Source organism: Malurus melanocephalus, unplaced genomic scaffold (genome assembly GCF_030028575.1).
Source record: "Malurus melanocephalus ecotype Western Australia unplaced genomic scaffold, MMel_1.1 scaffold_548, whole genome shotgun sequence".
NCBI classification, from domain to species: Eukaryota; Metazoa; Chordata; class Aves; order Passeriformes; family Maluridae; genus Malurus; species Malurus melanocephalus.
The window spans coordinates 235,142-255,222 of NW_026623780.1; the positions used below are offsets into that span (position 1 = coordinate 235,142).

General features: G+C 57.2%; 5 protein-coding genes across 9 annotated transcripts; 3 read left to right on the top strand and 2 right to left on the bottom strand.

Moving 5' to 3' along the window:
• The first annotated feature begins 2 nt into the window (after window positions 1-2).
• On the top strand, window positions 3-6,590 carry PUS3 (pseudouridine synthase 3). Of its 5 annotated transcripts, none has more exons than XM_057382089.1 (5): window positions 3-98; window positions 3,270-3,703; window positions 4,779-5,329; window positions 5,654-5,844; window positions 6,216-6,590. In XM_057382089.1, exons 2-5 carry the CDS (start codon window positions 3,317-3,319, stop codon window positions 6,494-6,496), a joined length of 1,410 nt encoding a protein of 469 aa, XP_057238072.1. In that variant the 5' UTR covers window positions 3-98; window positions 3,270-3,316; the 3' UTR covers window positions 6,497-6,590. The 5 variants fall into 5 exon arrangements, with proteins under 5 accessions (XP_057238072.1, XP_057238074.1, XP_057238073.1 ...); XM_057382091.1 differs by lacking the exon at window positions 3-98 and adding an exon at window positions 209-228; XM_057382090.1 differs by lacking the exon at window positions 3-98 and adding an exon at window positions 223-268.
• HYLS1 (HYLS1 centriolar and ciliogenesis associated) lies at window positions 1,569-2,348 on the bottom strand. Its single transcript, XM_057382094.1, has one exon. The coding sequence runs from the start codon at window positions 2,346-2,348 to the stop codon at window positions 1,569-1,571; it is 780 nt and encodes a 259-aa protein (XP_057238077.1).
• A 240-nt stretch (window positions 6,591-6,830) lies between the features above and the next one.
• Window positions 6,831-10,490, top strand: RPUSD4 (RNA pseudouridine synthase D4). Its single transcript, XM_057382092.1, has 7 exons — window positions 6,831-7,072; window positions 8,025-8,190; window positions 8,393-8,594; window positions 8,804-8,897; window positions 8,990-9,140; window positions 9,398-9,495; window positions 9,635-10,490. The coding sequence occupies exons 1-7, from the start codon at window positions 6,914-6,916 to the stop codon at window positions 9,818-9,820; spliced, it is 1,056 nt and encodes a 351-aa protein (XP_057238075.1). The 5' UTR covers window positions 6,831-6,913; the 3' UTR covers window positions 9,821-10,490.
• Window positions 10,491-10,523: 33 nt separating this feature from the next.
• On the top strand, window positions 10,524-14,415 carry PANX3 (pannexin 3). The gene is made up of 5 exons (XM_057382095.1): window positions 10,524-11,321; window positions 11,999-12,141; window positions 12,240-12,454; window positions 12,589-13,253; window positions 14,070-14,415. The coding sequence occupies exons 1-5, from the start codon at window positions 11,141-11,143 to the stop codon at window positions 14,129-14,131; spliced, it is 1,266 nt and encodes a 421-aa protein (XP_057238078.1). The 5' UTR covers window positions 10,524-11,140; the 3' UTR covers window positions 14,132-14,415.
• A 30-nt stretch (window positions 14,416-14,445) lies between these two features.
• SIAE (sialic acid acetylesterase) lies at window positions 14,446-20,010 on the bottom strand. Its single transcript, XM_057382096.1, has 10 exons — window positions 19,903-20,010; window positions 18,225-18,389; window positions 17,023-17,186; window positions 16,802-16,940; window positions 16,533-16,716; window positions 16,130-16,239; window positions 15,912-16,045; window positions 15,528-15,682; window positions 15,254-15,449; window positions 14,446-15,178 (listed from the first exon to the last, which is right to left on the bottom strand). Exons 1-10 carry the CDS (start codon window positions 19,952-19,954, stop codon window positions 14,897-14,899), a joined length of 1,581 nt encoding a protein of 526 aa, XP_057238079.1. The 5' UTR covers window positions 19,955-20,010; the 3' UTR covers window positions 14,446-14,896.
• Window positions 20,011-20,081: the final 71 nt, after the last annotated feature.

Here is a 20,081-nt window from a genome sequence, read left to right on the forward strand (position 1 = left end):
GGTACGGCCCGGGGAGCCCTGAAGAGCCGTGTGGAGCCGTGAGGAGCCGTGAGGAGCCGTGAGGAGCCGGGAGGAGCCCTGAGGAGCCGGGAGGAGCCGTGAGGAGCCGGGAGGAGCCGTGAGGAGCCGGGTGGAGCCCTGAGGAGCCGTGAGGAGCCGTGAGGAGCCGGGTGGAGCCGTGAGGAGCCCTGAGGAGCCCTGAGGAGCCCTGAGGCGCCGTGAGGAGCCGTGAGGAGCCGGGCGGAACCGTGAGGAGCCGGGAGGAGCCGTGAGGAGCCCTGAGGAGCCAGGCGGAGCGGGGACCGCGCGGGACCGGGCGGCTGAGGGGGGCCGGGCACGGGCGCCGCACGGGAGGGAACGTCCCCTGCTGCACGCAGCGACTCCAGAGGGGACCGGCGCTCGTCCCCATAAGGTTCTGGGGGGTTCCTGTGGGACAGAGCCTGTCCCAGAGCGTGTTGGGAGTCCCTGGGGAGCTGGGGACAGGGATCGCGGAGAAGGGACAGGCCCCTGCTGCGGACAGGGTCCCCGCAGGGTTTAGGGGCTGTGTGCCCCCCGCGTAGGATGCTGAGTCCTGGGACACCAAGAGGGGAGGGGGTGTCCCCAGGGTGATGGAGGTGCAGGGATCCCATAGGGCTTTGGGGCGGTGTGGGACAGGGACCCCCTAGGGCAGTGAGGGTCCCCAGTTGTACACAGGGATTCTACATAGTGCCAGCATTGGTCCCCATAAGGTTTTGGGGCTCTCTGGGGAATAGAGATAGCCTGAGAAGCAGTGGGGGTCTGCGAGGAGTTGATGACAGGGACCCTGTAGGGCAGGGAGGGTCCCCTGCTGCAGACAGGGACCCCACAGGGTTTGAGAGGGTTGGGAAGGGGCCCTAGGGTGCTGGAGGAGCAGGGAAGCTGTAGGATGGGAGTGCTGTCCCCCATAGGGTGTGGGGAGGGTTTTCAAGGGTTCTGGGGGACAAAGACCCCTTCACATATGGATGGAGATCCACAGGGTGCTGGAGACCCAGGGACCACCCCCCTGCCAGAACCTCCACACTGTGGGGTGACAGCAGGGTCCCCAAGCTTGCATTTCCCCCATCTGGGATCTCCTCCAGAGGACTCCAGGCTGCAACTGTCACGTGCTTCCCATCATCCCACTCCCTTTTCCAGCCATCTCACTGAGCTTTTGGGGACCCTTTCTTGCACCAGAACTGCTGCCTTCAGTCCATTCCCATATCTGGGAAAAATYAATGCTAATAATAGTAATAACACTACTACGAACGCTAATAATACCTTCCTTCCATCCCAATGTTCCTTTATTTTAAAGATGAGGTAAAATAAGGCAAAGGGAGCAGAGTTAAGTGATGCAGGGATAAGTCTGGAATAATAGATATTGCCTGCAGCGTCTAACAAACCCACAGAACAATAGGAAATCTTTTAGGATGCTTTATTAAAAGAAAAGGTATCGCTGAGATGTCACAAAGAAAACCTCCTCCACACCAAAACTTGAACTCCTTGAGGTGCACCAAGGGGATTTTCCAGACTACGGAGGATGTTGAGGAGGAGAAAGCAGCGGGGCTGGGGCTCTAGCAGCAGATGTTCGGGCAGGGCATGAGGCAGAAGGTCGCTTCCTTGCGCTTGCCCCGTCGCTTGGCCCCGCGCTGCCTCATCGTGGGCATCGAGCGCTGCTTCGTCATGGGCGCCGCGTACTTGCTGGTGGCGGGGCGCTTCTGCTTCTGGTGCAGCATCCCTGGATTGAGCATGCGCTGCCGTACGACCCAGCGCACTTTCTCGTGTCGGTCCTCCCCGGGAAAGCTGAATCGTTGCCACTCTCGTCTATATCTCTTCAATGCAGCGGTTGGGTCGGTTCTCTGGTGCTTATCACGCGTTGGAACAATGTAGGCCTTGGGACGGGCCCCTACAGAGTAGCGGGACATCCTCTCATTCCCAAAATCCCCAAGGAGAGAGCGGGGGCTGTCCTCGAGGAGCCAGTCATCATCAAAGTTCAGGTACTTCGCCAGGGAGTTGCTGTTCTCCAAGTGCCCGTCAGAGAAGGTGTCATCCATAAAAGTCTTGGTTTTCCCCAGGCACCACGGCTCAGCAGTGTTCTCTGGCCCRTAGCACACTGTCTCATGGGAGATCTCCACCCCTCCATCGGGTCTGTGCCTCAGCACCTTCCTCTTCACCATCATCCTCCTGTCATCATCTGAACACACTGACTCGGCATAGGGATCTTCACAGGGACATAACAGCTCCTCGCTGTTGCTGTCGCTGTTGCTGTCGCTGTTGCTGTGCCAACTACTGCCCAGCTGGCTCATCTCAGCTGACAGCTGCTCCTCACAGTCATCTTCTGACACCATGTCCATGATTGCCACCAAACTGGGTGGATTCTGCAGAAAAATAAACCAGGGTTAATTTATTGCAGCACATTCAAGCTGGCTAAAGGTGTCAGAGGGAGTCTGAGACTCAAGTTTGTGGRTTCAGGGGTGTTGATTTAGGTTGAGGATGTCCTCAATACGCTGCTAAAGCTCCTGCTGCCAGCAGAAGGCTCTTCCCTACAGTTRCACAAACACAAGCCCTAAATTCCAGCTAGAAAACTACATAGAATTAATTATGTGATAAATGAAGTCCTGATGGACACAGGGCAGTTCCRTGCACTGGGCAAGAGATTAATGTTTTTTCCTTGTACTTCTGCTTCTAAACCCACAGTATTTAGCCATGATATAATCAAGGGACATCAAAAAGGGTGTTTTACTTCCAGAGGAGGGAAGGGCTCGGTGCAGTGGGTTTAGATGCTCATTTATGAGTCTGGTGATAGTAAACCTCCAACCTGTGACAAAAAGGGATCCAGACATGGATTCCACTCTCAGCACGGGTTTAGGATCTCTTTAGGGAGATTTGAAAAGCTTYAAGTGTTGCCGGTGCTGCTGGGAACAGTGGGAGCAGATGGTAGGGCAGGATGAGTGGCAGCCGTCAGCACGCTGCCTGCAGCGGGGATGCAGGTGTGAAAGTGAGAAGGGCTCCGTGACGGCTCGCCGGGAACGTGCTGCTGCTGACGGAGCAGATCCTATCAGCTGGGGGAAGAGGAGTGATTGAACAGTCCAAAAAAAGATATTTGAGTGAGATGAAGCTGCCTGAGCTAAGCCCCAGTGGCCCTGTGCTCCCCCAGGAACACCAAGGGCTCAGATGATAAATASTGACTCTATTGGTAACAGTTACTCYGCAGAAYAAGCCTAGAGATCTAATAAAAACCACATAAAAATGAMAATTTTCTTATTTCCCTGCAGACCCCAAGGATCCACCAGCAACAAACTGACACTCCAAGGTGGTGCTCATGGCTGAAGAGAGCACAGCTACTGACCATGAGCAGCTCCTGAGGAGGGTGCAGGAGCTCGAAGTGGAGGTGAAGCGGCTGCAGGAGCAGCTCCGGGAGGATAAGGAGGGTGCTGGGAAGAGAGAGGTTCCTCCAGCCCCTGGGAAAGCCAAGAAACGCCAACAACGGCCCTTTGATTTCGGCGCGCACAGCCGCAGACACGTGGCACTGCGCATCGCCTACCTGGGCTGGGGCTACCAGGGCTTTGCCAGCCAGGAGAACACCCCCAACACCATCGAGGAGAAGCTCTTTGAAGCCCTGAAGAAGACACGGTTGGTGGATGACAGACAGACRTCCAACTACCACCGCTGCGGGCGCACGGACAAGGGTGTCAGTGCCTTTGGGCAGGTCAGCATCTCCATGGGAGTTCCTGTGGGTTTTCCTGGGTGGGATGAAGATCTGATAGGGTTACTGTCCCACAGCACAGCTTGGATTTGTTCTTTAAAAGCCATCAGCTCTTAACCCAGGAAGTGAACTTGACAATGGTTTCCTGCATGTGGAATAGTGATTTCAGACCTTTGAAGCCTTTTTAGTGACATTCCCCCCATATTAGTTGTTTTCCAGGGCCCTGTTTTAGGAGGATAAAACGTATTTTAGGCTGCAGATTCCCCAATATCGCAGTGCTGCCCAAAAAGGGGTGATGCCCTGCCCTTGGCAGGGCCCTCTCAGCTGATTTAACTTGCCAACCCTATAAAAACCCAAAATTCATAGGAACTGGCTCACTTCCTGCAGCATCAGGCAGCTGAATTCCTGCACAGAAGGATCTGCGGAGAGCTGCAGCCAGCGGAAGGGAGCGTGGGAGTGGGAGCTGGAGGGTGGGGAGCAGGCTGGCCTGCTCATTGGGCATGGAGCCACCCAGCTGGCTGAGACACTGTGGAGGCACAACCTTGGTGGATTCACCTTAGGGCTGGGTCTCCTTCCTCCCCTCTCAGCACAGAAAGCAAAGCTGGCATAGGTTTAGCCTCAAATGGCTGCTCTGCTCTCCTTCACAAGATGAGCCACGTGAAACCAGGGCATTTGTGCTTTCTCTTGTGCCGCTTCAGCACATGGCACCCGTGGTGGGAATGAACTTGCTCCCACACTGGGCTTCACAGCCAGCTAGGCTGTTACTGCCTTCAAGTCATCACCTCCAGCTTGGAAAAAAAAAAGCACAGTATAACCCAGTGACTAAAGCTTAAGCCATTCCGAGACCGTGCTACGTAGGCAGCCTGCAACTTTCCCTGTTTTATTAATGGAATCCATGGCATCTGCTCGGGTCCTCAGAGGCACTCGCAGCTCTGCCATGGCAGGATTGCCTGATTGATGCCACCTTCATCTGTAGGAGATCCTGGATTTGTTTCCCAGAGGTGTGGGAAGACTTGGCTGTACATGCTGCTGCGCCCATCCATCGGTGCTCTAATCCTGGCTTTCCTCATTTCTGCAGGTGATCTCYCTGGATCTCCGCTCCAGCCTGCCAGAGGGACAGCAGCTCAATGGCCACGCGGGTGAGGGGCAGCAGGAGGAGCTCCGTTACACCCACATCCTGAACAGGGTGCTGCCGCCCGACATCCGTGTGCTGGCCTGGGCCCCTGTGGAGCCAGAGTTCAGCGCCCGTTTCAGCTGCCTGAGCCGCACCTATCGGTACTTCTTCCCCTGTGCCCAGCTGGATGTGGCCCTCATGGACGCCGCGGCCCAGCGCTACGTGGGCACCCAYGACTTCCGCAACCTCTGCAAAATGGACGTGGCCAATGGGGTGCTCAAYTTCCAGAGGACGATCCTCAGCGCCAGAGTGACGTGGGTGCACAGAGGACGAGAAGCCGGGCCGTGGGATCCCTTCCGGCTGTGCCAGTTCGAGGTGACAGGACAGGCGTTCCTGTACCACCAAGTCCGCTGCATGATGGCCGTGCTCTTCCTCATTGGCCAGGGCATGGAGAGCCCGGAGGTCATTGATGAGCTGCTGGATGTGGAGAAGAACCCCCGGAAACCCCAGTACAGGTAGGGATTGGTCTGGAAAAGCTAACAGGCTGCTCTCCGGAGAACAGCTGAGCCTGGAGTGCTGCTGGCAAGCCACGTCCGTGCCAGCACGCAGAGCAGTCTCACACATGGAAACAGGCTGCCAGTGGCCTCATTGAATGTATCCACAAGGATCTGTGTTTTCTTGCTCTTGAGCAAATCTATGATAGCTATAGTCCTCGCTATTTGGTGAAAATTAAGTCACCTTTTACTAGGAAAGGGAGTTCTGTGAAGGTCAGGGCTGGCTTTGGCAGATCCATTGTTCTTGAGTCTTTTTGTGGTCCCATCTCCTGTCCTTGCCCCCAGCATGGCTGTCGAGTTCCCCCTGGTCCTGTAYGACTGCGAGTTCCCAGACCTGCAGTGGCTCTACGACCCGGAGGTGCAGGCCTTCAACGTGACACACTTGCAGCAGCTCTGGGCCAGCCACGCCGTCAAAACCCAGGTGCTCCGGGACATGTTGGCAGGGCTGGATGCTGCTCCCATGGCCACCAGAAAAGGTACAGGCAGTATGGGGGGAATACAATGGACTKCTRGCTAAGGAATGCCTTGGCCWGGCCATGYTGAYGGAGRGCAGGGATAGATGGGATATYGGGAACAAATTCTTCCCTGTGAGGGTGGGGAGGCACTGGTTGCCTAGAGAAGTTGTGCCTGCCCCATCCCTSTAAGTTTTGAAAGCCAGGCTGGACAGGGCTTGGAGCAGCCTGGGATRATAGAAGGTGTCCCTACCCATGGCATGGGATAGAACTGGATAAACTTTAAGGTCCCTTCCAACACAACCAATCTGGGATTCTGTGAATTACAGAGGATTAACCGGCTTTAAAAAAAAATGACAGGAAGGGGTAATTAAATGTTTTTCTCCATGTCACAGATCCAGGGAGCAGCCCGGTGCCCTGGGGAGAGCTGCAGCCCCCACTCCGCAGCCAGATCAGCGGCTTCGTGGAAGGGGTCCAAGCCCGCACCTACAAGCCCCTGCTGGCCCGCCCCAGATGCGAGGGGCTGGAGGCCCGGATCGAGCACTTCGTGCGGAGGGGCCGCATCGACCCGCCCCAGGGGCCGGGGGATTGGACCGAGGAGCCCCCCGAGGGCAAGCGGGGCAGCAGCGGAGCCCCCGAGCAGCTGCCCAAGAGGGTGTGTGTGGACACGGAGTGACAGGGCACCTCGGCATGGGGGCCGCTGACGCCTCGCCCWTTTTTTATTACTGAAATTTTTTAGCGCTATTTTTTATAAACCTTAAGAGATCCGATGTAACGGTGTTGTGTTCTGGCTTGGGGGAATGGGAGGGGGCTCAGGTGGCAGTGTGGCAGCACTGTGGGGATTACCGAGGCTATACCGGGCTGGACCCCCCCACCCCTCTCTCCCCGGTACCTCCGGCCTGGCCGTGCCGCTCCCGCTGCTCCGTTGTGATCCGTAACCGCCGCCGCTGTTTAAACACCCCCGCGCGCCGCCATTGGCCAGCGCGGCTGTCGCTCAGCTGGCTACGCCCTCCCATTGGACAGGCGCTCCCGGGGCAGCACCCGCCGCGCCGCCATTGGCCGGCAGAGGAGGGACGCAAGAAAGAGGCAGAAGATGGCGGCGGGCGGCGGCGCGGCGCGGCGGTGTTGGCAGAGCGGCGCGGGGCTGGCCCGGGCGGTGCGTGGCGTCTGCGGGAGCGCGCGGGCGACGGCGGCTCTGCGGGCGGAGGAGCTGGCGGAGCGGCTGCGGAGGAGCGAGGGGCAACAGCGAGAGGTGAGCGGAGTGTGGGCCGCAGGTTCCGGAGGACGCYGGACTACAACTCCCGGCGTGCACCGCGCGGGTGTCACGGGGAGTGGGAATCACGGATGAGAGGATCGGGCGGGACCGGACGAGAAAGAACATCCAGTTCCATCCACAGCCATGGGTGGGGACACTTTGCACTATCCCAGGCTGCTCCAAGCCCTATCCAACCTGGCCTTGGGCATTTCCAGGGATCGGGCAGCTCTGAGCAACTTTTGCTAGGGCCTCACTACCCTCACAGGAAGAAAATTCTTCCCAGATATCTCATCTGTCTTCTGTTGGTGTGAAGCCATTCTCTTTGTCCTGTCACTCCAGGCCCTTGTCCAGCTCTCCTGGAACCTCTTTAGGCCCTATAAGGGGCTCTGAGCCCTCCCTGGAGCCTTCCCTTCTCCAGGCTGAACCCCCCTCTCCCAGCCTGGCCCCAGAGCAGAGGGGCTCCAGCCCTTGGATCATCTCCGTGGCCTCCTCTGGACTCTCTCCAGCAGCTCCAGGTCCTTCCTGGGCTGGGACCCCGAGCTGGGGCWGCTCTGCAGGTGGAGTCTCCCSTGAGTGGGGCAGAATCCCCCCCTCCCCTGCTGCCCACACTGGGGGCTCAGCCCAGCACAGGGGGGCTCTGGGCCAGGGCATGTCCAGCTCTCAYCCACAGCACCCCAAGGGCTTCTCCCCAGAGCTGCTCTCCATCCCTTCATCCCCAGCCTGGATTGATCCCGGGGGTTGCCCTGACCCCAGTGTAGCACCTGCCCTCATGAGATTCCCCTAGGCCSGTGGATGAGCTTGTCCCRATCCCTCTGGAGTCCATGCCATCCCTCAGTCATAGTCCAGGAGCACATGGAAAGCAAGCAAGTTGCTGCAGGTCACCCTGCAGGTTTGTGTGAAAGCCAAGGGCTGTTTATCCTCCAGTGCTGGTGTTTCATTCTCTCCTCAGATCCCCAAGGACCCAACGCAGCGATGGCTCCGGGAGCTCGCTGCATTGAGCCAGCAGCTGCAGCAGGTTCACCCTAACGTCCTGGCCAAGATCCTCAAGCRGAGAACTGTCTACCAGAACGAAGAGATTGTGGTGATAGACAAACCCTACGGGCTCCCTGTGCACGGTGAGGGGTGTGGAGAATGGAAATGGCTCCATGGTGCATGGATCCCCTGTCTCTGTCCTTCCTGTCCTGGGGTTTCCCTTCCCAAGGAGAGTTCTAGGGGTTGGTCACTGTTAGATCTTGGTCTTCCCCTCGCATTTTGGGGTGATTTAGGGTRCATKGGGWGTGCAAGAGGTGAGACTCCTCRCTGCCCTGGGTCACACAGGTGGCCCYGGCATCAAGAACTGCATCGCTGACGTGCTGCCCATTTTGGCCAAGATGCTGGAGAACATGAAAGCTGATCCCCTCCACCTCTGCCACCGCTTGGACAAGGAGACCACAGGTGTGATGGTGCTGGCACGGAGCAAGGAGGCAGCAGAGAAGATCCGTCTGCTCTTCAAAACCCGTCAGGTGGAGAAGTTCTACTGGTAGGAAGGGTTTGAGTGAACAAGGGGCTGTGAAGGGGGTGCATGAGGGGATAATCCCCCAGGTGTGGGGGCTTTGTGGAAGTAGGGGGTGTTGCTTATCTCCCCCCTTCAGCACCATTTCATGGGACTGGGCTGTGGGAGAGGGGCTGAGGGGTGGGTTCCCATCCTGTGAGAGTGACACCCTTCAGACCCCTGCTTTCCCTTTCTAGGGCAATTGCCCTGGGGGACCCGGACCCTGTTGAGGGCGTTGTGGAGATCCCCATCGTGGAAAAGGAGGTGCAGAGCCACCAGTCCCACTACAAGGTGAGTCCTGTGTTCCCTCGGCTGCTCTTCTGGCCAGGCACCCCCAGCACCCACTCCTGCCTCCCCGAACTCACCCTCTGACCACCCTGCAGATGACGCTGGCTCCCAACTACCGCCTGTGTCCGGAGGATGGGAAGGTGATGAGAATCCGCAAGAACCGGCACGCTGAGAGCGCGGTGACTCGGTACCGCCGGCTGGCCAGCGCCTCTGCCTGCTCGCTGCTGGAGCTGCAGCCCATCACGGGTCAGTGAGGCTGCCTGGGTGGCCCAGGGCTGGASCCGCTCTCTGTGCAGTCAGCAGCAGCTCTGGAAGGGGGAACTTGTCATTAGATGTCTGGAATCCTTTTAGGGACAAAGCTCTGGGAATGAGCCCTGCTGTGGTGATGCTTGGCTGCCAAGTTGTTTGCCAGCTGCCAGCGATTTTGGCACGGCACTGTCCAGAACAATGAGGCTTGGTACAGCTGGATGTCAACATTTCTCTTCTTCCCCTTTTCTCCACAGGGGTGAAGCACCAGATCCGGGTTCACCTGGCCTATGGCTTGGGGTGCCCCATCCTGGGGGATCACAAATACTCTCACTGGAGCAAACTGGCACCCCAGGTAAGGCAGGTCTGGCACTGGGGAGCAGCTGGAACTGGATACAGCCCCTTGTGTCCCCCAGCTCCTCATGGGCTGGGAATTTCAAGTCCCAGCTGAAAAGCTCTAGTTTTGAAGGAAACATTTTCCATCYTTGCTGCAGAAGCTTCCTGAGCTCACCCTGAGGAGGCTGAAGCTGGAGCAGAGCAAGGCTCGGCACCTGCCCCTGCACCTGCACGCCCACCGACTCYGCCTGCCCCTGGGCCAGCCCTTGGACTTTGTCTGCAAGCCACCCCTCTTCTTCCAAAAAACCCTGAGGAAGCTAGAGCTGGACATCCCTAAGGACTGACGAGGCAGGAGTGGAACGGTGCCTTCTATCTCCACATCTCCAGCACATGGCAGCAGCTGTGCCCACCTGGGTGGTGGTGTGAAGCCTGCAGTCTGTGAGCTGATGCTGATGTTGCTGGATTCAGAGTGGGTGCCAGTCTGTGCTTCTGGCCCAGRAAAGCAGCTGGACACACTGAAGAGCTTCTAAACAAACAAGACTGGGTGAAAGATGGGCTTTGCCTGTTTTGAACTTGTCTCCAGGCAATAAAAGCTCCAGTTCCCTCCAGGAAAGGGGTTGTGTGTCTCTGTGCTCTGGCCAGGTGGGACTCAGTCTCCCTGTGTGGGTTTTAGCAGACCTGGATGCAGCCCCTCTCAGGGTTGTGGAGCTGTCACTTGTCTCTCCAGAGTTGTTTAGCTCAGATTTGGAGAGTCCCCTCATTGGAAAATCCATCGAAAGTGCAATTTGGCASTGGCTCTGGGATTTTTTTGCTGTGCTGAGAGACTGCACGGGGAGTTCCCTGGCTTGGCTGGGCTAGGCAGCTCTGGGATAGCCCTGCTCAGTGCTGCCAGCAGCATTGGTGGGAGTTTCTCAGAACTGTGCTGCAGGGAGAAATCGTTCTGTCCCACTGCCCCTTCAGTTTCCCCATCCCTTATTTCTAGAACCCCTTATTGGGATCCCTTGCTCTTCAGAACTTCCCTTGAAGCCAGATTCCTTCCCTTGTGTCGTGAGCGGGAGGCAAGTGAAAAGACATGATGTGGGGAATTGCAGCTGATGTTCTGCTTCAAAATTGCCTCATTTGGTCTCTGCTGACCTGTCCCAGGAGCTTGGGGCTGGGCAGCAGGATGTTCTCTGGCCCCTCCAGCTGTTTCGGGTGCTGGAAAGGGCTTTTTGTGCCCCATAGGGCCACTGTGGGCTGGGGCTTCTTGCTGGGTGAAAGCTCAGTCCCCTGGCTCCCTGCTGAAAATAGCTGGGGTCCCCCATGCCCTCAGGCCACAGCGCCAGAAATCTGCTGGTTGATGAGAGAGGGCCATAAAACCACGGGGAGCCAGGAGCGGCTGCGGCTGGGCAGGAACGCTACCCTGCAGGAATGCTGTCAGGGAGSAAAGCTGCCTCCCAGCCTGCTGCCTTCCCAGCTCACTGCTGCTGCTGCTGGGGTGGGTTTTTCTATTTCTATTKGTGAAAGGGCTTCCCCTGTAATTACGAGGTGATTTAACGCCCTGTCTGAGCTGTTGTTCACAGCTGCTGGACAGGCTCTCAGCAGGGACTCCTCAGCAAAGCTGCTCCTCAAACTGGTCACACCTCAGGTGGCCCTCGCTGGTGTCTCATCTTCCTCGCTTCAAAATGTCCCTCTCACACACGGCTGCTGAGTACATGCTCTCTGATGCTCTGCTCCCGGATCCCAGCAATTCCCGAGCCAAGGGCCTGCGGCTGGAGCTGCCGAGYGATCGCCTGCTGAAGTTTGTCACCGTGGGGCTGCCCCTCTGCCTCGTCTCACTGGCTTTCGCCCGGGARTTCTCTGCTGGTGAGTTGTGGCTTTTCCAACGTGTTCTTTGGGTGATGGGCAATTGCCAGTGGTGGTCTGGTTGTCGTGGCAAACCCCTTGTATTCTTGATGATCCAGACAGATCCAAAGTGGAACTGTCTGGAAGTCGTGTTTTGGAAACTGTTCTGCCTCATGGGTGTTTATTGATTGTTTTTAATGGATCCTAGTTCACTGGGAAAGCCTGGGAACAGCCGTGCTGACCCCAGGAGCAGCACTGAGCCAATGCCCAGCATCAGCTGCTTGTACCCAGCACCTTTGGGTGCTATTTCCCAGGATTTGTTTCCCAGGAGGAAGAGCAGGAGGGTGCCGGCAGCACAGAGAGATGCATTTATAGTGCATTGTGACCTCAGGCTAAATCTGGCCTCGGCCAACATCCAGCTGCTGTCCCTGAGGATTTGGTTTTAYTCCAGTTTCTGGCTGGTCTCTAATTCCCTGCAGTGTGTAAACATCATTACACACAAAGGGTTTGTGTTTGGAAAGAGATGGAAAAGTCCTTGCTACAAACACAGCAGCTCCAAAATGACCATGAAACAGTCTTTCTTTAATTCAAAGCAATGCCTGAGGTGTAATTACCCTACTGTAAGGCAYTGGCTCGTGGCTGCGGAATGTTCCTCCACCCTCCATGGCTGAGGTTTGCTCTCCTCCTCCTCACCCCAGGCTCCCAAATCAGCTGCTTCTCTCCCACCAACTTCACGGGGAAGCAGTCCGCCTACACCGACACAGCTTGCTGGGACTCCCTCATCCACCATGGCTTTGACGCTGAAGGACGTGCTGTCACCAAGTCCCTCTGGGCTCTCAAGGTAGGGTTAGTCACGTCTGGGTTCCCCTGCATCCCATCTGGATGTCCACAGCAAGTGTAACTCCACATCCTCAATGACCGTTTGTCCTCTTTTCGCAGGTGTTCCCCTACTCACTGCTGGTGGTGGCGGTGCTGATGTACCTGCCCTACCTGCTGTGGCGTTATGCTGCTGCCCCCGCCCTGCACTCCGACCTCCTCTTCATCATCGACGAGCTGGATAAATCCTACAACCGCTCCGTGCGCCTGGTGCAGCACATGMAGAAGGTCCAGCAGGCCAGTGAGGAGCCAGAGCAATTCTGGGAGGAGTACCAGAGGTGAGGCCAGGCCAGGTCACTGTGGCCCTTGGAGTCTCTCCATGTAGCATTGTGGCTGCATCCAGGATGGGTTTGGGTGAAAGGGTGTGGCTTGGGAGGTGGATCTCACTCCTGCTGTGTYCCTACACCCCTAGGGCCCGCCAGGAGAGGTATTTTGAGTTCCCACTGCTGGAGCGGTACCTGACCTGCAAGCAGCACGCCCATGCCCTGGTGTCCATCTACATCCTGCGGAACCTGCTGCTGCTCCTCTTCCTGGCTGCCACCTGCCTCTACCTGGTCTTTCTCCACCTTAACATCTTCTTCCAGGACGAGTTCAGCTGCTCCATCAAAACAGGGCTGCTCCAGGAGGAGCCACACATCCCCCCGCTCATCCCTTGCAAGCTGGTCTTCTTCTCCGTGTTCCAGCTCATCAGCCTCTCCGTTGGCAGCGTCTACATCCTCCTCATCCCTGTGGTCATCTACAATGCCCTGCAGCTCTGCCAGTGGGACAAGGGGCTGCTCTCCGTCTACGAGATGCTGCCAGCCTTCGACCTGCTCAGTCGCAGGATGCTCACCTGCCCCCTCAACGACCTCAACGTCATCCTCCTCTTCCTCCGCGCCAACATTTCCGAGCTGACCTCCTTCAGCCGCCTCAATGCCGTCAGTGCCCTGAGGGAAGCCACTGCCAACAAGGAGGACATCGATACCGTCATTGATTTCATGACRCTGCTGGCTGGGCTGGAGACCACCAAGCCCAAACACCAAGCCTGCACCCACGAGGCTGAAGGCAGTACAGCCCTCTCCAATGGTACAGCCCTAGGTAGGCTTTTTGGGTAGASACAACTTCTTCCCTCTGCTCTTGGCTCCCACACCACCAGATCCCACCCTGGAAAGGTGGCTGGACCACCCTAAATCCTTTGCTAAGACCTTAAGGTGTTTGGGGCATAGCTGGGGGTCACTGTGAGGGCTGGCAAAKCCAGAAAGGGGTTCTGGCATGCAGAATGTGATGGTACTGCGATCCAAGGCGTGGGCAGGGGTTGCTATAGGAACAGCAAGCCAAGAGATTGCCGCTTAAATCCAAGCTCTGGGCAAACTGCGGGGCTGGGAGGGTCCCTGTTTTTGGCAGCTCGACCTGCTGGGAGGGGGGTTGGGAATTTTAAATCCTGGAGAGCTGATGCCAAGAATGCCGTGCCTGCCCCCTTCTCCCGTTCGCATGGCACTGGTGGGCACAGTGGGGCTGTGGGTGGAGATGGAGATGGGTTCCAAGATAGAGCCACAAGGGCACTGCTCTCTCTCCCATGTGTTTTGGATTTTGGGGAGCTGGATGCCTCCTTTGGGGAGGACACCACAGGGATCCCTGATGCCCACAGCAAGTGGTTTCCAGGCTCAGTGAGACTTCCTGGCCCCACAGGAAGGAGCTGAAAGGCCTGGGCTTCATTCCTGGCTTTGAACACAGAGTCTGAACTGTGGTTTATGAGAATCCACAGACTGAGCTGGAGTCCACATCCTCGTTCCCATGGCAACTCAGGGCCAGCACAGCTGGCTCCTGGGCCAGTTGCACCGTGCTGGAAAAAGCCCAGATCCTGGTGTGTCATTGCCCAGCTGATTAACTGCCTGCTCTTCTCCTCTTGTCTAGAACCAAAGCCKGGAGTGGAAACGAAGGGAAAAGCCTCACGGGACTCGCTCGGCTCTGCCTGACCCAGAAGCCYCCAGCAGGCAGGGATCCTGTGATCCCAGGATCCACTTTCCTRACACAGCTGTACTGCAGCAGCCAGGCTGGGCCCACCTGCTCTTCCTGCACCTGGCCTTTCCCTTCCTATGTACATTTGTCCAGCAAAAAAGGGTTAAACAATCCATGTTTTGTGCAGAACTTCTCGGGTYTCTTATTCTAAGTGCTACACTGGGCCTCTTCCACACAAATTTCCCTGCTGTTATGGCAAGAGGTGGGGAATGAAGGACTAGGAATGCTCCTCWGAAGGAAATAAAGGATCCAAGAATAAAATGAGGGTTTTTTTAACTATTTATTAAGAGAGGGAGGTGGATGGCACTTGTGGCTCACCACAGCTCCCTGTCTCAGCCCAGCCTTAGTGTTTGGCTGTGGGTTTTTGGCAGAGCTCCTCTCTCCCCCTCTCCACCCTGGATCCTGTCATAACCCTGCCCGGGAGATCAGCAGTCCATGCCCAGAGAAATGGGGGGTCTGGRGAGCCAGGACCASCTCCACAGGCAAGGGAGCAGCAGTGAGGGGTTCAGCTCCCATTGGTGTGTCCTGCTGCTTCTCCTTATATAATTTTTCATATACTAAATTGTAAATTGGCACTCCAATAGCCTTGGTTTGAGTCCAAAGAGGAGCTGAAAAGTTGTTTAATTAATAAGGTAGTAATCAAGCCTCTGCTCCCTGGCTGGGGAAGGGACAGTGTCAGGAGCCACGAGTGCTTTGCCAGAGGCCTGAGCTCACTCRTCTCCCTAATTTAGGGGGAACCTGGAACCGGGGAGGAGCAGCAGCTCCGTCCCTCCAGCAGCGTTCCCTGCAGGGAGGGTGTCCAGCAGGAAGGAGGGTGCAGGCAACCCCTGGGGGTTATAGAGGGGGCAGGCCTGGTACTCACAGGGCCACTCGGCCCAGGCATAGCGCAGGCCCAGCAGCAGCGTCCCRCAGCCACTCAGGGCCAGTGTCACCGTGCGGAACCCCACTGCCACCACTGGTGCTGGCAGCCACCGGCACGGGGATGCCTGGCTGGAGCAGCACACCTGGGGAGGGGAGAAAACCCCATCAGCATTGCCTTCCCTTTTCCAGCTCTTCAGGGAGGATTTCCCACCCCTCACCTCAAATGCCTGCATGTCCCTCTGACGGCAGATGAGCTCCTGGCTGTAGGTGACATTCAGCAGCCCCCGGGTCACCTCCAGGATAGCCCGGGTGGGATATGGTCCCTGGAACACGAGGTCCTTGTCCCCGTACGCTACAGCCCTGGCACCCAGCAGCAGCCGGTGCGCCACATTCTGCTTGTCCCGGGGGTGGATACTGCCAAAGAAGAGGAGGAAGATGGGGCTGGTACCCAAAAACTCYATCYCTACACCCTCACCCCAGCCTGGGCCTCACCTGCCATAGGGAGAGTGTTCATCACCCAGATCCATGGCTACAGCCATGAAAGTGCTGGGCATCCTGGCATTGGGAACCACCCCCAGGTCAGCGGTTTGGTGCCAGCGGAGCCGGGCGAAGCTGTCATCCACACTCTGACGGCGGTAGGTGGACAGCTGCAAGGGGAAATGGCACAGGGGAAATGGGGGAGTGGCTCAGCTCCCAAAACTGGCCACTGCGCTCCCTGCCTGGGGTTTTCAGCACTTGGCAGGATGTGTCCATGTCTTTACAGCATTCTCTCCCTGCTGCCAGCTTGGAAATGGCYTCCAGTGTGGCAAAGGGTGGGTAAAGCCTCCCTGGGCACCCCAACAGAACTGTGGGGGTCCTGCCTCTCACCCCCCACACCTGCACGAAGCCAAAGGGGAGAAGCGGTTCCGTCTGTCCGGCTGATCCAGCGTGGAAAGCCCGGCGCCAGTCGGCGATGAGTGCRGGGAAGGTGCAGTTGTACTGGTCTGTGTTCAGGAACGCATTGGCCTCACCTGTCCCCCAGAAAGAGGGGCTGGTGAGAGCTCGGTGGGACACTGAGGGCTGCTCTRCTCCGGGGAATAGAAATGGGGGCTCACCCTGGTACCAAACAACGCCCCGCAGGGTCATGTTGAGCAGCGGGTGGATCATGGCGTTCCAGAGCACAGAGGGCGTTTGTGGGCCAGAGAGATGCTGATGTGGGGAGATGCTGGAAGACAAAACTAGACTTAAGGGGGGTGCAAAGCAAAAGGCAGGCTTCAGGTTAAAGGTTAAAGGAAGAACCATGCCTAAGGGAGCTCTGGGGTCCCTCCCTTCCCCCTTTACCCAGCTAGATGTGCCTTACATTCCTGGCATGGGAGGAGATTTTATCTCAAGGGGGCAATGATGCACAGAGCGGGCAGTGAGGCTCCGGGAGAGGAGGGGGAATGGGAAGGGATGAGGATACTCTCCAAAAGCAGTGTGGTTTGGAGCAGGAGGCGTTTCCACAGCACCTTCTCTCACCTCCCCRTGTCCTCCGGGAGCCCACAGGCCTGCAGAACCCGGCGGGAGGACCAGGCCTCGATGGGGGTCCCCCCCCAGGCCACCTCCACCAGCCCGATGGGGGACCCCAGAGCCTCATACAGGGAGCGCCCAAACAGCCAGCAGACGGCCGAGAAGTAGGTGAAATTCCCATGGCCCAGGTTTTCTGCTCAAGAAACAGCAGGCTGCAAAGGGAAAAAGTGGGAAAAAAGGCACTTCCAAGCTCTCTTTTGGAGACACATTGCACTCACCAGCTGTGGGAATGGACCATGGCAAGTCGATCCGCTCCAGGTCCTGCAGCTCCACATTGGAGCGGGAAGGTGTCGCAGCAAAGATCCGGACATAGGGGTAACGAGTGGCAGCGGCGAGCTCCTGGCTGGCGTTGGCCACCTGAGGAAGAGTAGGAGCATGCAAGGCACTCCCCTGCCTGATCCCTCCCTGATCCTGCCTCCTCTGTGCCGTGGGGCCTTACCTGCAGGACTGTCATTGCCATGTTGCTCTGCCCACTGCAAAGCCACACATCTCCAAAGTAGATGTCCCGCAGTGTCACATTCTCCCWGCCCTGCTCAGCTGTCAGTGCATAGGGACCACCCGCATTCATYGGGTCCAGGACAGTTGTCCATGTCCCAGAAGGCCCTGGAGGAAGAGGATGCTGCTTATCTTCCACCACCCTTATGGGTGAAGACCTCAAGACYTTYRCCAGGATGTTGGATGAGGAGCCAAYAACTGGTGGGGRAGGACAGGCAACAGGGAAAACCCTTGTCACCACAAAGACAGGTTGGGGAAATGGATTTTGGAAGCTCTTTGCCATCAGAGGGACCATCCTCCTGCAGGAATTTAGGGGTTAAAATAGAAAATCTGAAAAACAAATGTGTGTCAGAGCAGAAGTTGCTGGGAGGAACTGGGATTACAGGAGCAGCTTGGTGTGTGTGACAGTGACACTGAGATGTCTCCGGCTAATTTTAGAGGTGCCGAATTGAAGCATAAAGATATTCTGCTGGAGCTTAGTGTGGATTTTCTGGCTGGATCCTGCAGATCTCCTGGATCGCTGTCCTGCCACAAGACATCTCCAGGCCCTTCAGGTTGTAGAGGCACCCTTGGGCAGCACTTTCACCCCCAAAGGTGATGAGCTTCCCCCCAACTCTTAAGGCAGGGAAGTAGCTGGGATTTTGAGGTGACCCTGAACCCTCCCAACCCTCAGGAGGGCTCTGCTTGCACAGGCATCATCCCTTGGGCTTAGTGATCCCACAGGATCCTTCAAGGGGGCATRGATCAAAAAAGAAGCCAGAAGTGCTCTGGAGATTCCTCAGAGATGGTGTGGACAGGAAGAGAAGCTGAATTCCCCCTCTCCCCTGCAMAGCCTCATAGCTCAGCTCGAGCCTGTGCAGTGCCACCCACTCCAGCGGCAGCTCGGCTCTGCTGGGCGCCCACAGGATCCGCTGCTGGGAACCAAAGTGAGCAAAGGCTGGCGCTGCTGGGGAGGGGGATGGCTGAGCCCCTCCTGGTCTCTGGCAGAGGGAACTGCACAAGCTGGAGATGTCACCATCACCTCTGCAGCCCCAAGGCAGCAGTGTGACAAACATCACCCCACTGTCAGCTCTGATTTGAGCTCAGACAAATTCTTTGGCCACCAAAACCATCAGCCCTGATTTCTAGAAAAGGTTTGGGACTGACCTTTGACGTGAGCTGTTTTCTCCATGACGATGAGGCCACCAGCCCCTGAGAGAGTCACAGTGACCACGGCCCCCAGGTCCCCATGGCCCCACACCACAGCCCCTGATGGCTTCTTCTGCAGCACCATGTGGTCACCATAGTAGGAGGCAAAGCTGAGCATTCCCCCTGGAATCAGCAAACAGTGCAAACATCAGCTCTGAGAGGAAAATACTCTCGGGACAGCCTCCGACCCACTCTTAAACACAGATTGATTGAGATCCCACTTAATTTACAGCTTCCTGACMAGCCTAAAGGTGGTTAAAATCACTACAAAGCTGAGGAAGAGGCAGGGTTTAAAGTCCACAAGAGGGAATTCACCTCCCAAAGCACAAGGGAGCATGTTACATCTTGTATTACACAGATTTGGATATAGATTCTGGTTAAAATTCCTCTAATAACAGCATGAGAGTGTCTCTCCCAGCCCAGCCTTGCTAATTAAGGTTCTGATATATTTTTCCCTTGGAAAAAAGTTTGTCAAGAGGTGGGATGGGAAATATTGGCTGTGTAGCATTGGCAAAGGCACCTTCAGTGGGGACAGAAGCAGAAGGCTCAGCTCTGCCCCCCCCCCCAAAAGCCCCATTTTTGCAGTGTGAAAAGAAAATCATGTTTGAAAAGGGGGTTGGGGGCAATGTTTGAGGCGTGATCTGGGCAGAGATCCCCAGTGACCAAATCGGAGCTYATGGAGCCTCATTTCCTCTGCAGCTCATCCTAGGCTGGGTTTAAGGAAGGAAAGGAACGACGTCCTCGGCCCCTCAGGARTCAGCTGCATCGCTGGTCCCGCTGCCTCATGCCACGAGGCTCCGGGAGTTATATAAAAAACAAGTCGGAGGAGAAAAAAAAAATTAAAACTGAGACACCAGGGAAGAGTGGAAGCTATAAAAAGCAGCTGGGAGGAGGGAAGAGAAGAAGGGAGGAGGGAAGGGAGGAGAGCCCACGAGACACCACCGAGGAGCCGCATGCGGCTCCCACCTTACGTAAAGCATCATCCCACGGCAGCAGTGCTGGGCCAAGGGCGTTGGGGAGGGGCTGGGGGTGTGAAGGGTGTCAAAGTGGGGCTCAGGGGAGGTGAAGGGCATTGAAGTGGAGTTTGGGGGATGCCATGAGTGCCAAAGTGGGACTCAGGGGGTGCAGAGGGCATMAAACCAGGGCTCTGGGAGTGCATAGGGCATTGAAGAAGAGCTTGGGGCAAAGGGTGTGAAAGAGGGGTGATGGGTGACGAGGGCATCAAAACTGGGAAGACGGATGCCAAAGGCATCWAAGTGGGGCTGGGAGGGCACCAGGGGCCCCAAAGTGGGGCTCAGAGTGGTGCCAAGGTCATCAAAGAGGGTCTGAGGGTTCAAAGGGCATCAAAGTGGTGCTGGGAGGTGGGTTGCGGGGGGTGCCAAGAGGGRCACCCCAAAAAAGCGAGGCTGGGGAGGCGCATTCGAGGCTCGGGGTKTGCAAAGGGCACCAAGGCAAGGCTYAGTGGGGCTTAGGGAATTCCATGGGCACCGAAGCCGGGCTGCTAGGAAGCCAAGGGTTCTGGCGGTGTCAAGTGACCTGAAATGGGTCTGGGGAGGGTCTCGGGGGTGCCCCGCTCCCGGGCCTCGCTGCAGAAGGGGGGTCGGTGGTTGACCGCCCCCTCCCCCCAGTCCTTTACCTGCGGCCGCCGGAGCCAGAGCCAGCAGCGCCAGCAGCGCCCACGCCGCCATCCTGGGGGACACAAAGGGCTGCGAGGCCGCCGGGACCGCCGGTACCCCCCGGTACCCCTCGGTACGCCCCGGTACCCCCGGTACCCCCCGCTATCCCCGGCCCTCCCTTCACCCTCCCCTCACCCTC